Source organism: Nicotiana tomentosiformis, chromosome 12 (assembly GCF_000390325.3).
Source record: "Nicotiana tomentosiformis chromosome 12, ASM39032v3, whole genome shotgun sequence".
Classification (NCBI taxonomy): domain Eukaryota; kingdom Viridiplantae; phylum Streptophyta; class Magnoliopsida; order Solanales; family Solanaceae; genus Nicotiana; species Nicotiana tomentosiformis.
The window spans coordinates 110,635,341-110,649,032 of record NC_090823.1 but is presented as its reverse complement, the minus strand read 5'-3'; the positions used below and the strand labels follow the sequence as shown (position 1 = coordinate 110,649,032).

Sequence of the window (13,692 nt, the reverse complement as noted above, 5' to 3'; positions counted from 1 at the left end):
ATAGGTAAGTCGATGGAAGTTTACATTGATGACATGCTAGTTAAGTCCCTGTGCGCAGAGGACCATTTGACTTATTTGCAGGAAACGTTCATGATCTTAAGGAAATACAACATGAAGTTCAACCCCGAGAAATGTGCTTTCGGGGTTGGATCGGGCAAGTTTCTTGGTTTCATGGTATCGAATCGGGGAATCGAGATCAACCCCGACAAAATTAAGGCTATCGAAGACATCACCGTCGTAGATAGCATGAAAGCAATGCAAAGGCTAACCAGGCGGATAGATGCCTTAGGCCGATTCATTTTGAGGTCATCAGATCAAAGCCATAAATTCTTCTCTCTACTCAAAAGGAAGAACGATTTCGCTTGGACCCCGGAATGCCAACAGTACTAGAACAATTGAAGCGGTACCTATCGAGCCCACCACTACTTCACACTCCGAGGACAGATGAGAAGCTTTACTTATACTTGGCAGTATCGGAAATCGCGCTAAGTGGCATCCTAATTTGAGAAGAGCAAGGTACACAGTTTCCTGTTTATTATGTAAGTCGGACCTTAGGAGAAGCAGAGACTAGATACCCTCACTTAGAGAAATTAGCACTTGCACTAATAAGCGCCTCTAGAAAGTTAAGACCATACTTCCAATGTTACCCCATATGCGTTTTAACCACTTACCCACTTCGTAATATTTTGCACAAGCCCGAATTATCGGGTCGATTGGCCAAATGGGCTGTCGAACTCAGTGGGTACGATATCGAATATCAACCCCGTACGACCATCAAGTCCCAAATTTTAGCAAACTTCGTGGTCGATTTCACGCCAACCCTCGTACCCGAAGTTGAAAAGGAACTCTTGTTAAAATCGGGTACGTCATCAGGGGTTTGGACCCTCTACACAGATGGTGCTTCAAATGTGAACGGGTCCGGGCTTGGCATCGTACTGAAACCTCCCAGAGGTGGCATTATTAGGCAATCCATCAAAATCACTAGATTAACTAACAATGAGGCCGAGTACGAGGCCATGATTGTAGGCCTCGAGCTAGCTAAAAGCATAGGAACAGAAGTCATCGAAGCCAAATGTGACTCTTTACTAGTGGTGAACCAAGTAAACAAAACTTTCGAGGTTCGAGAAGATAGGATGCAAAGGTATTTGGACAAATTACAGGTAACTCTACACCATTTCAAAGAATGGACCCTACAATATGTGCCTCGAGAACAAAACTGTGAGGCTGACGCACTCGCAAATTTGGGGTCGTTGGTCGAGGAAGATAAGATCAACTCGGGGACTGTCATTCAACTCTCAAGATCTGTAATCGCGGAGGGACATGCCGAAATAAATTCCACGAGCTTAACCTGGGATTGGAGGAATAAGTATATTGAATACTTAAAGGACGGAAAACTCCCATCGAACCCTAAGGAATCGAGGGTTCTACGAACCAAGGCTGCTCGATTCACACTGGTTGAAGATGGAACATTATACAGAAGGACGTTTGACGGACCACTAGCGGTATGTTTGGGACTAGGAGACACCGATTATGTTTTACGAGAGGTCCATGAAGGCACTTGTGGAAACCATTCCGGCGCCGAACCATTAATTCGAAAAATCATCAAAGCCGGGTACTACTGGGATAGCATGGATAAGGACACTAAGGAGTTCGTTCGAAAATGTGATAAATGTCAAAGGTTTGCACCAATGATCCATCAACCCGGAGAGCAGCTTCATTCGGTCATTTCTCCATGGCCATTCATAAAATAGGGAATGGATATTGTCGGTCCTCTACCATCGGCCCCAGGTAAAGCTAAATTCATTTTGTTTATGACTGACTATTTCTCTAAATAGGTTGAAGCACAGGCGTTCGAAAAAGTGAGAGAAAAAGAGGTTATAGATTTTATCTAGGACCACATCGTGTGTCGATTTGGGATACCAGCAGAAATAACATGCGATAATGGTAGACAATTTATCGGTGGTAAAGTGACAAAATTCCTCGAAGACCATAAAATAAAAAGAATACTGTCTACACCATATCATCCTAGAGGGAACGGACAGGCCGAATCAACGAACAAGATTATCATCCAAAACATAAAGAAAATATTGAACGAAGCTAAAGGAAAGTGGAGAGAAATTTTGCCCGAAGTCCTTTGGGCATATCGGACAACATCTAAATCCAATACATGAGCGACCCCATTTTCCTTAGTGTATGGCTCAGAAGCTTTAATTTCGGTCGAAGTCGGGGAACCAAGCGCAAGGTTCCTACATACATCGGAAGAATTGAACTACGAGGCAATGAATACTAGCCTCAAATTATTAGATGAAAAATGAGAAGCGGCACTGGTTCGAATGGCTGCACAAAAATAATGAATCGAAAGGTACTACAACAGAAGAACCAACCTCCGCCATTTCAAGGCCGGGGACTTGGTCCTAAGGAAGGTCACCGTCAACACTCGAGATCCTAATGAAGGAAAGCTTGGCCCAAATTGGGAAGGACCCTATCAAGTCCTCGATATAGTCGGGAAAAGGTCTTATAAACTTGGAGCAATGGATGGAAAACCATTACCAAACAATTGGAACATATTGCTTCTCAAACGATATTACTGTTAAGGTATGATTTTCTCTTCTCTATCGTCTATATACGTATATTCGGCACTAAATCATTACAGGAATTCAATGAAAAACATCAAGACCTCTGGTTTTAAAGCACGCGTTGTACTCTTTTTCTCTTAAGTTTGGCTTTTATCCCAAATGGGTTTTTCCGGCAAGGTTTTTAACGAGACAACAACTATGTGCTACCCGAGGACAAATCAATAGTATCTGAGGCTCCTTCATAATCATCCTCGAATACTGGGGGGCTACCAATCGGAATAAATCAAGTTCGGCGCAAGAAAGTTATTTCATATCAAATTCATGTCGAACAAGGTCTCAATAGAGAAAAGTGTAAGGGCCAAATGGTCAAGACGAACCATGCCCACATAGTTTGGCTCGAACCCTGGCACAAGATACAAACACATGTATAATGACTTAAAAAGGAGGACCTTTTTTTTCCAGATATCTCACACTTTGAAAAGATCTTCCTGCTTCATGATTCAAACAGGAGTCTACGGGATAAGATACTTTGAGTTCGTGTTCGAAAACAATCACTCACTCAATTATTAAAGCCTAAAGGCTATCTTACTTCGAGTTCGAGCAATCACTCACTCGATCATAAAAGGCCTACGGGCTAAGATATTTTGTGTTCGAGTTCGAAACAATCACTCACTCAATTATTAAAGCCTAAGGGCTATCTTACTTCGTTTTCGAGCAATCGCTCACTTGGTCATGAAAAGCTTACATGCTAAAATATTTTGAGTTCGAGTTCGAAACAATCACTCACTCAATTATTAAAGCCTAAGGGATATATTACTTCGAGTTCGAGCAATCGCTCACTTGGTCATGAAAAGCCTACGGGCTAAGATATTTTGAGTTCGAGTTCGAAACAATCACTCACTCAATTATTAAAGCCTAAGGGCTATCTTACTTCGAGTTCGAGCAATCGCTCACTTGGTCATAAAAAGCCTATGGGCTAAGATATTTTGAGTTCGATTTCGAAACAATCACTCACTCAATTATTAAAGCCTAAGGGTTATCTTACTTCGAGTTTGAGCAATCACTCACTCAATCATAAAAAGCCTACTGGCTAAGATATTTTGAGTTCGAGTTCGAAACAATCACTCACTCGGCCATAAAGGCTACGAAGGCCGAATTCGATGAAATCACCTAAATCCTCGTGAAAGCATCGGTAAGACATGAATGAAATCTTCATGAAACAAGTCAGTAAAAGAAAAAGATATTTGTATAAATATAAAAAGATGGTTTACATAAATAAATGCAACATAAAAGAAGCTTAGGGCTAAGCTTCTGGGTTATCATCGAGAGCGGTCTATTCTCCACTGGGCTCCCCCCATTTTCGGACCCGCTCTTACTACCGTCATCATCATCATCATCATCATCGCCACCAGAAGCCAAGGCTTCAGCATCAGCTTCGAGTTCTTTGGCCCTTTTTATCGCTTCAGCAAGGTCGAAACCTCGAGCGTGTATATCCTCGAGGGTCTCCCTCTGAGACCGATACTTAGCAAGTTCGGCAACCCAATGTGCTCGAGTGTCGGCAGTATCCGCTGCCTCTCTTACCTCCATTTGAGCAGCCTCGACATCGGCCCGATACACGGCAATGGTCTTGTCCGCCATGACTTTCGATGACTCGATCTCCGCCTTGGCCTCAACAAGCCTTGTTTCAAGCTCCTCGACCCTCTTGGCCTGAGCCGAACCTTTTTGCTTGATGCTTCAAAGCTGAACATCGGTCGATAATAATTTGGCCAAGATGGTTTCTTTTTCTGCAGCCAGGCGGTCGATAGTCTCCTTCCACCGGTCACATTTGGCCTTGATTTGATCGATTTATTCCCGAAGAAACCCGATCTTTTCAACCTTTTGCTGCAGCTGAGATAACGAAGGGTTAGCTTCCATAGTTGGGTCAAACCCATACTCTAACAGAATGAGGCTCACCTGCTTATCTAGTTCGGCCTCTTCTTCACGAGCCTTAGCCAAATCTGCTTGGAGGTCCTTTATAACCTCGTCGTTTTGGCTGCAAAGAAGCCACAAAGCATCTCTCTCCCCCGAGACCTTCTGAAGCTCGACCTCACACCGGCTGAGGTCGACTCAAAACTTGCTAATATCCTACACAGTATGGAAAAAACACAAGTCAGGTCTAGAAAAGAACGAAGAAACCAAGCGCAGCAAAATCATTACCCGAGAAATGAAACGTTGGGCCTCTTCTAGGAGAAGAGAAGCGTCACTAATATCGGGAGGCATCATCGACTCCAGTAAATCAATCCCGAAAAGGGTCCCCTACACTAGAGCCTCCGCCCATATTGGGGGTCTTCAATTCTCGGGCTTCCTTTAACGCCTCCTCAGAAAAGGTCGAAAGAGAAGGCAAATGACACACTATCATGGTCCCAAGCGAATCGCTTGGGACGCTATAATCAAGACTCGGGATATCGAAACTGACCCCGACTGGTATAGCCGTCATCGGCTCAGAAGGTCTGGCGACCTCGATAGCTTTCGCAGATCGGATCACCAGAGCCGAAGCATCATCATCATCTTCTTCTTTTTCTTCTTCTTCTTCTTCTTCTTCTTCTTCTTCTTCTTCTCTCAGCCGTTGGACCGAGTCCTTCAAAAGAGCGATTGCCTTCCTCCTCACCCTTCGAGTTTTGGGCTTAGGGTCCTTTGACCGAGAAACAACTTTTCTCTTTTTATTTTTCCCCAGTTCCGGGATAGGGGACTTGGTTCCTTCCTCACCACTCGAAAGCCTCAAAACGGCATCCTTGGTTATACCTGCATGAAAGGAAGTCGGTAACGAATGGAGCATAAAAAATATTTCGAAAAACATGAGAAGTGACCCTTACCGTGATTCTTGGCCTCCCATCTACCTTTTGCCAAATCACGCCAAGCGCGTTCGGTATAAGAGGAAGTCGAAGCTAACTTCCGAACCCAATCCTCGAGGTCGGGTATCACTTGTAGCATCCAAAGGGCAGCTGTATATCGGAGAAAGATATCAGATAGAATCAGAAAAAGATACGAAAAGCAACGCCTTATGAAAATCACTTACGGTCGAAATTCCATTCCTCGGGGAATGACATCTTCTCTTTCGGGATGAGGTCACGGGTCCTCACCCGAATATAACGGCCTATCCAACCCCGATCCTTGTCTTCGTCGATGCTCGACATTAAAGCTTTCAATGCCCAACGATGGAGCCTGATTAGTCCTCGAAAGATTTGAGGCCGATACAATCGTATGAGGTGATTTAGGGTGAAATCCAGCCCCCCGACCTTGTTGGAGAATAAGCGAAGTAAGATTACTATGCGCCATAGAGAAGGATGAATTTGGTCGAGGGAGACCTGATATCTTTTGTAAAAATCAATGATCACTGGATCGCCGGGACCCAACGTGAAGGGGTAAGTATAAATACTTAAAAAACCCTCCACATGAGTGGTGATGCTCTCTTCGGAAGAGGGAATTTGCAATACAATATCAGGACCCCAGTTGCAGTCTTTCCTCACAGCCTCGAGATGGCCCTCTGTTATCGAGCACTTGTGCATCGACATGTGCTCACATCGACCCGGAACCGACGAAGGATTTTCAACCTTAAAATTGATTTTTAGAGTACACGGACTAGGAACATACTCGTGGGGAGGCGGCTCTACCGCGCCTTGTCGCCGGACGGCCGTAAAGATAAAGCTTTCTCCTTCTGAGGTACGATTTTTGAAGTTTTTGCCATTGGCATAAGAAAAAGAAAAACTAAAGAAGATGAAAGGCTGATGGTGCCAAACGCAGGTGAAGGTGACTGTACGAGCGGCGAAATAAAGGCAGAAAGAGTAAGAAAATTTGGAAGATTGAAGATGTAAAAGTGGTAAATGATAAATGGAGGGGTTATTTATAGGTTTATACCATGGCGGTTCAGTATCAGCGGTAGCCGACCACCGCCTGACATGCATTAAATACCTTGAAAGACTAAATCGACGGGACAACTATCACGTACGTCATGATCGAACCCAGTAAAAACATCAACTTATAACTCGATAGAGCCGTTGAAAATCATATCGCTTCTCACCACATTCTTCCTGAGAAACGAGGGGACTATCTGTATACGGTCGAAATAGATTTCGGCCCTCGTACGTTTGATCGGGTTCGAATGGTAAGCGACCGAAGTGAGACTTCGAGACGAGTTCCGAAGATAGTACAAACAAGCTTCGAGCTCCAAAACCGATCGAGGAGTCGGCTCGGTATCATTATCGAGCCCATGACCAAATCGAACCGCAAGGCAACATGAAGGTAGTCGGAGACGCACAGACCGATTGACACTCACCCCGAATGTCGAACTCGAACCAAGGCCGAGGGCTCGACCCAATAACGAGCTCGAGCCAGTATCGAGTTCGCAGACAATAGCCGTTGCAACCGCACTAGAGAAGAGAATCTTAGCGGGAATCGAGAAAGAGACAATTCATTATGAGTTCTCCACTGTATATTTTTATTGTAAATAAAGTAAGATCCTTCTACTATAAAAGGGGGAATCCCTGTAAGCACAGGGCAGGTTCACTCATTGTAAGAAAATACTACTTTTATTTATTGAAGAATAAATCTCTTGAGCTTGTTTCACTCAGCATACTCACTCTCCTCATTCAAGAATTCATATCCCGTTTTTATAGCCAGGAATCTAAGCATCTCCACTTCTAGTACGATTTACGTCAAGATATATCACATATCCTTAGAACTACTAATAAATTCAACTATATCAGATTTTTCGGATAAACAACAATATTTTACCTCATTTAGGATAACTGATTTAGGTCAAATATACCATTTGTCCTAGTTTAGATGTCTATATATATGTATAATCGCTTTTTTTTTTTTTCGTAATGTAGCTTTTTCCTGTTTTACATTTTTACATAAAAAAGGTTATTATCTTACCTCATATATTCTCCAATAAAATATCAAATACTTTAAATATAGATGGCTGTTTTTAGGGTCAAATTGATACCTTCGGTTTGAGGAATTAAAAAGAAACCCTAAATCTAATTCAGTCCCATCCTCCAATTTTCTCTATATTGTGCACATTTCGGAACTATTTCCCCGATAGTAGGTGAGGTCGGTATTTTAGCTTTTTGCAATAATTTGGCACGCATAAAACGTGGAGAAATAATCAAATCTTTTTCATGTCTGGCTAATAGGGTCTTCCCCCCCTCCCCCCCCCCCCCCCACACATGATATGCAGATCGTAAAGCATAAAAATCCTTCTCACTTGAATAGGAACCTCTCATTCCATCACCCAAAATGATGAGTGATTCGCACAAATTAGGATTATTTGGTGCTACCTTTTAAATTTTGATTAATATAAGAAAAATTTGGAAAATAGCTTCTATGTCAGAATTTTGAAGCACGCTCATCATGATTTCATATTTAATATTGGGCAAGTCTTGTGGTGATTCGTTAGAATTTCTGGCAAATCGTCATAATTGGCCACAAAATTCTAACGGTACTAACAATGATTTTTTTCAATTTGCTCCTGCTAAACCAATTCAAATCATTAAGGATAGACAATATAAGCTCAAACCATAAATAAGTAATGATTTTTTAATTTTCTACACCACAAATTTTATTATTTTTTAATTTTGGTTGTGCGCTCATAATTTATTGGAAGAAGAAGAAAAAGAAAAAGAAAAGGGAGAAAGCAGAAGAAGAAGATGTAGAACGTGGAGAAAAAGAAAGTTGTGACGGATTAGGCTGAAAGAGCTAAGATTTTGTTCTCAGGGTCAAAATTTAAATAAGTGTCCTTAAGGTGTCCACCCCATGTAAATTCTTGCAAAATGACGGCAAATTCAAAATTAGAAAAACTACTAAATAGTATAGTCTGCCAAATAATAGCTCGCAAATATATATTTTTGTATATATATATATAAAATAATTATTACTCCTATATCTGCAATAATTTGATCCCAAGTACCAACTTAAAATGTAAGTATTATTCAATTTGCTAATATTGTTATCAATATTTATAAATTAAAAAAACTGAAAAAAGTATTCTTAAATCTCCAATAAAACACTAGAAAGCATTTTAATTTTTTTTATAAATATTTTTCGTCATATCAAAGACAGTATCAAAAAGAAAGAAAAAGGAAAATGAGATACACAACAAATATGTTTTCAATGAATTCAGAGGCCCAAGTCGACTGCCGACCAGGCAAAGTTGGCATAGGGACTCTGGTACAAATAATTCTGGATATTTCGTCTGTGGCTTGTTATTTCTGAAAGAACTTTTTATAATATTACTTTTTTTTTCTCGAGGAAGCTCATTCAAGAATTGAATGGTATCTTATTAATAGCCTGTTCTTATTGTAGCAAAATTATAAAACTTAAGTTTGTAAGTTGTAACTAAAAAATATATATTATTGTTTCGATATTTCACATCAAGTGAAAATCGTTAGAAATTTCTCAACCTAGTGATAGAAATTATGAGATGAACAACGCCTCATTGTCAACATTTAAATGAGATTGCTGAAACTTTCAAAAGGTAAAAAAAAATGACACTCAATTCATATAATTATAACAAGGGTTTTTTATTCAACAATAAAAAATTACACAATAGTATTGTATAAACGTGAAAACACATACGCTTTTTTTTCTCTCGTTTAGTTTGTTCTTTCAACATTCAAAACCTCAATTTGTTTAATGAGATTTTTATTTAGAATTCGAAATTTTTAATATACCGCAGTTCTTCCTTTTTCTTTTACTTATATACTAGCTAGTATGAAATTCTCTCTTGATTAATCAATTTTGTATAAGCATTACTTTTTCTATTTTCATGTACTCTCCCATACCTCGTGGTCAAATTTGTTTATAAATATTTCATGATTAATTATTTTGATGAAGAATAAAATATCAACGTTAAGGGTGTGTTTGGTATGTAGGAAAATATTTTCCAATATTTTCATGGAAAATGAGTGATTTTATCACTTATTTCCCCTTGTTTGGTTGGTGAGTGGAAAATATTTTCTAGTGTTGAGTAGAAAATATGTTTTTAGGAAAATATCTTTTTATGCTACCCTCCTCACCCCTTTTCTCCAAGTCCCCATGTTTCCTTGCTCCATCCACCCCCCCACAAACACCCAATATTTTCAGAACTCTATTATCTTCAACAATTTAATTATTCTTCTAACAATTCACACAAACCCAAAGAAACTAATGTGTTGCTTTACTTTTTTTACACAAAACAACGTTGAAATTTATGCTCCATAATTATAAAGAAAATACTCTTTTTTGGTTGAAAGGGCGGGGAAGGGGAACAGGGTGGGGAAGGTTGAAAAAGAGTTTTAAAAAAAATATTTTTTCCTTCTCTTCTCTTGATAGAGAAAATATTTTCCTCCAATTTGAGAAAAATGAGTTCATGAGAAAAATATTTTCTAAAACATTTAAGCTAACCAAACATGAAAAAATTGGAAAATATTTTCCGAAAAAATTGGAAAATATTTTCCTTCGTACCAAACACACCCTAAATGTCTAATTACTTTGTAGGTGATACGAATACAACTCTTCAAAAATCGCAAGTAATGTTAACTTGAACAAGTTCTTTAATTTTTCTGATTCAAAAGATGATTGATGTATTTTATTCCTTTCCCAAAAAGATTAAGGAAATTAACTGAATTTACTCATTTTTATACAATACTACGGTGTAAAAAAAATCATTTATGAAAAATAAATGTAATAATTCATAATAATTTGAGGGCCATTTTTTAACTTTTGAAAATTTGGACAATAACCAGCTCATCTTGGCAGTTGACTCTAAGGTCGAGATTATCCGCCCATTTAAAAGGAGAAGAAAGTATTGTCTTTTTACTGGAAATATTAAGGGAATTAAATAAAACTTAATTTATAAAAATATGAGGTTGATATTTTAATTTTTCAACATAGTCTTTTGTTTTTTATAAAGTCAAAAAAAAAAAGGTCCCCCTCAAGATAGTTAACATACGCAACTCTTTTCTTAATACAATTGCCACACCAATAATAAAAGAAAATATTACTATGTTTATTAGTATTTTATCCGGTCTCCTTTAATTAATTTTTTCACATATATTAAAGAATTCACCTTTTAGCATTAATTAACAATGATAATTAATCATATTAGTATTAATTTATTCATTAAAAATATAATAAATATTCCTAGATTCTTTACTCCAAAGACAATTTTAAAAAAATTAATTCTTTCTTGATATCTAAAAAAAATCAAATATTATAAATCACAAAAAAAAATTTAAAAAATTAGTTAAAGTGGAACGGGCGGAGTAGTAAATATATACTCCAAATACATTTGAAAGTTCTCAAAATTTAAGAATTGGAGCTATTAGTAGAAAAGTCAAAGGACACAGGTGGGAGTGCCAAATAGGGAAACTGTGATGCCACCCACGTGCTAATTGCTAAGCCGTGCACCCAACCCTAATTAAGCTTAGAAGCTCCTTTAAGCAACTGTATAATTTATCTTATATATACTCGTATGTATTTCATTTAATTATGGTTTTTTAATAGGAGTACTATATATTATCATTTTAATTTTGTGACTCTTAGATTAAATTATATGATTAGGTGTAAATTTCAATTTTCCTGTAATACTATGTTTGAAAATGAATGGTATAATTCGTATGCTTGGAAGGATGGATAATTTACCTTCGTTAAATTCAGAATATAAAATATGAATGTTTTTTTTTCTCTCACACTTGAATAGAAGGAGGAGGTTTCTTGCACCGATTTGGAAAAACTCAAGTTTATAGCTTGGTCGATGCCGAAAATACTAAGGATACCATTAAGAAGAGGAGCATTGCTTGTGAAAATAGAATAATTATACAAAATTTACTTACATTCATAATTAATTTATAAGCATTTACATTTAAACCTTTATTACTAAATGATATATATGTATCCTCACTCTAATTTGGTCGCTTTAATTTATATGTAAATATGAATTTAAACACGTATCCCCCCATTTTTCTTTGCCTCTTTCGTCGTTTTTTTAATGTCTTTCTCAAAGATACACGTATGAATACTAATCTTTGAATGAAGTCTATAAAACCTTAAAGCAAAAGCGACTACGCAAGTAAGAAACCAAAACCAATCCAAAAAAGGCAAATTCCTGTTCTAACTTTTCCCTACGCCTACCTGATCATACTACTATAAAATATTCAGTACTTATCTTCAAAATTTGGGATTTGCCTTAAGAATTTGCAGCTTAAAGAAGTAGTAGTTGTAGTTTAATCCATCCTCCTTTAGTTGTGATCTTCAGATATAGCTTCAGCTTCATAACATATCAGATTCTAATAAGAGTCTCAGAGAAATGAGCACTTTGACCATTTCTTTACTTCCATCAAATCTCAACGCTCAAAAAGAAAGCTCTCTTTTTGTATACAAAACTAGAAGACTGTCCAAAAAGAGCCAATCTATAGTTCCTGTAATATTCATCTTCTTTCTTAATTCCCTCTTTTGCCTTTCAAATTTGGACATTCTGCATTGTTTAATTATTGATATATGTGATTGATGATTTCAGGTGGCAAGGTTATTTGGACCTTCTATTTTTGAAGCATCAAAGCTGAAGGTTCTATTCTTAGGTGTTGATGAGAAAAAACATCCTGGAAATCTTCCAAGAACTTACACACTTACACATAGTGATATTACTTCAAAACTCACTCTTGCCATTTCTCAAACCATTAATAACTCTCAGGTAATTTCTCTGATCCTGCTTCATATTCATGTATTAGCATAACTAAATTAGAAAATATAATTCCCTTTCAGTCTATAGCTACTCAACTTTTAGGCACAACAGAGGAAAAAAGGGAAAGATTCAGTTTCTACAATATTGTTTTTATTGGAATATTAGTTTTACTGCAAATTTGTCTTCCTGAGCCGAGTGTGTACCGGAAACAACCTCTTTAACTCTTAAAGATAGGGGTAAGGTCTGTGTACACACTGCCCTCCCATGACTTTACTTTGACGTGTTGGCTTGGCCCGACATAAGATTTTGGAAGTACTTAAATCAATTATATTCCTCATGAGGGTTAATTTTCCTTATTTGTATTTCAATTGAAATTGGTGTGAGAAATTACTCTAAGAAATATTTGGAACTTTGATGTGCAGTTACAAGGGTGGTATAATAGATTGCAGAGGGATGAAGTGGTTGCAGAATGGAAGAAAGTTAAAGGGAAGATGTCACTTCATGTTCATTGTCACATTAGTGGAGGCCATTTCTTGTTAGACTTTGTTGCTACCCTCAGATATTATATCTTCTGCAAGGAACTCCCCGTGGTATATATATGTTTTTAACCCTCAGAAGTCATTTTTCTTTTCCTCAGAAAAAATTCAAACACCAGAAAATGATTTTATTTAAAGCAGTCTTTTGACCTAATATTATTTGGCATATGCACCTGCAGGTTATAAAAGCATTTGTTCATGGAGATGAGAATTTGCTAAAGAATTACCCAGAGTTGCAAGAAGCTTTGGTTTGGGTTTATTTTCACTCAAACATTCCAGAATTCAACAAAGTGGATTGCTGGGGCCAACTCAAAGAAGCATCCTCACCTTCTAGTGAATTGGGTAAGACCCAAATGGCTAGTATAGCTACTACAACCACCAATTGCAACTTGGATTTACCACAACCTTGTCAACAATCTTGCACATGTTGCTTCCCCTCAATGAGTTTGATTTCCTGGTCCTCTTCATCTTCACAAACTGGTTTACAAACTTTACAAGATTGAAGTAATTTACTGTCCTTGTAGGACTGTAAAAAGATAATAGGAGTAATTCTTTATTCTAATGTAAATTATTTAAAAATATGCATTTCGTTTTGAAGATGGTGGTACCTTTTTTTAAAAACCGGAGAAAAATAGGCATTCGGTGTATGTGTTGCGCCCTTACCACTAAAACAAAGCATGAGTATAAAGATGTTGATGCATAGTAGTCATGGACTTGGATTGTATCCTAGCGTTGCAGCCATCCCACGTTTCATTGACTTGGTTTTCATGTTTTTCATTTGCTTATTTGCTTTAGTTTCATTTCCTTTCAATCTCTTTCAAGCTTTATCCTTTCAATGTCTAAAATAACTAAATAAGGGCAGCCCAAATCTATGTTGGTA

General features: G+C 37.8%; 1 protein-coding gene across 1 annotated transcript; it reads left to right on the top strand.

Moving 5' to 3' along the window:
* Positions 1 to 11,664: 11,664 nt before the first annotated feature.
* On the top strand, positions 11,665 to 13,589 carry LOC104117176 (protein STAY-GREEN homolog, chloroplastic-like). The gene is made up of 4 exons (XM_009628189.4): positions 11,665 to 12,015; positions 12,112 to 12,285; positions 12,699 to 12,866; positions 12,992 to 13,589. The coding sequence occupies exons 1-4, from the start codon at positions 11,902 to 11,904 to the stop codon at positions 13,313 to 13,315; spliced, it is 780 nt and encodes a 259-aa protein (XP_009626484.1). The 5' UTR covers positions 11,665 to 11,901; the 3' UTR covers positions 13,316 to 13,589.
* The last annotated feature ends 103 nt before the right edge of the window (positions 13,590 to 13,692 follow it).

Excerpts from the sequence above, each read along its gene's own strand:
- LOC104117176 (XM_009628189.4), top strand. The coding sequence starts at position 11,902 with ATGAGCACTTTGACCATTTCTTTACTTCCATCAAATCTCAACGCTCAA. Across the intron at positions 12,286-12,698 it reads AAACCATTAATAACTCTCAG|TTACAAGGGTGGTATAATAG; the intron begins GTAATTTCTCTG and ends TTTGATGTGCAG. Across the intron at positions 12,867-12,991 it reads TCTGCAAGGAACTCCCCGTG|GTTATAAAAGCATTTGTTCA; the intron begins GTATATATATGT and ends ATGCACCTGCAG.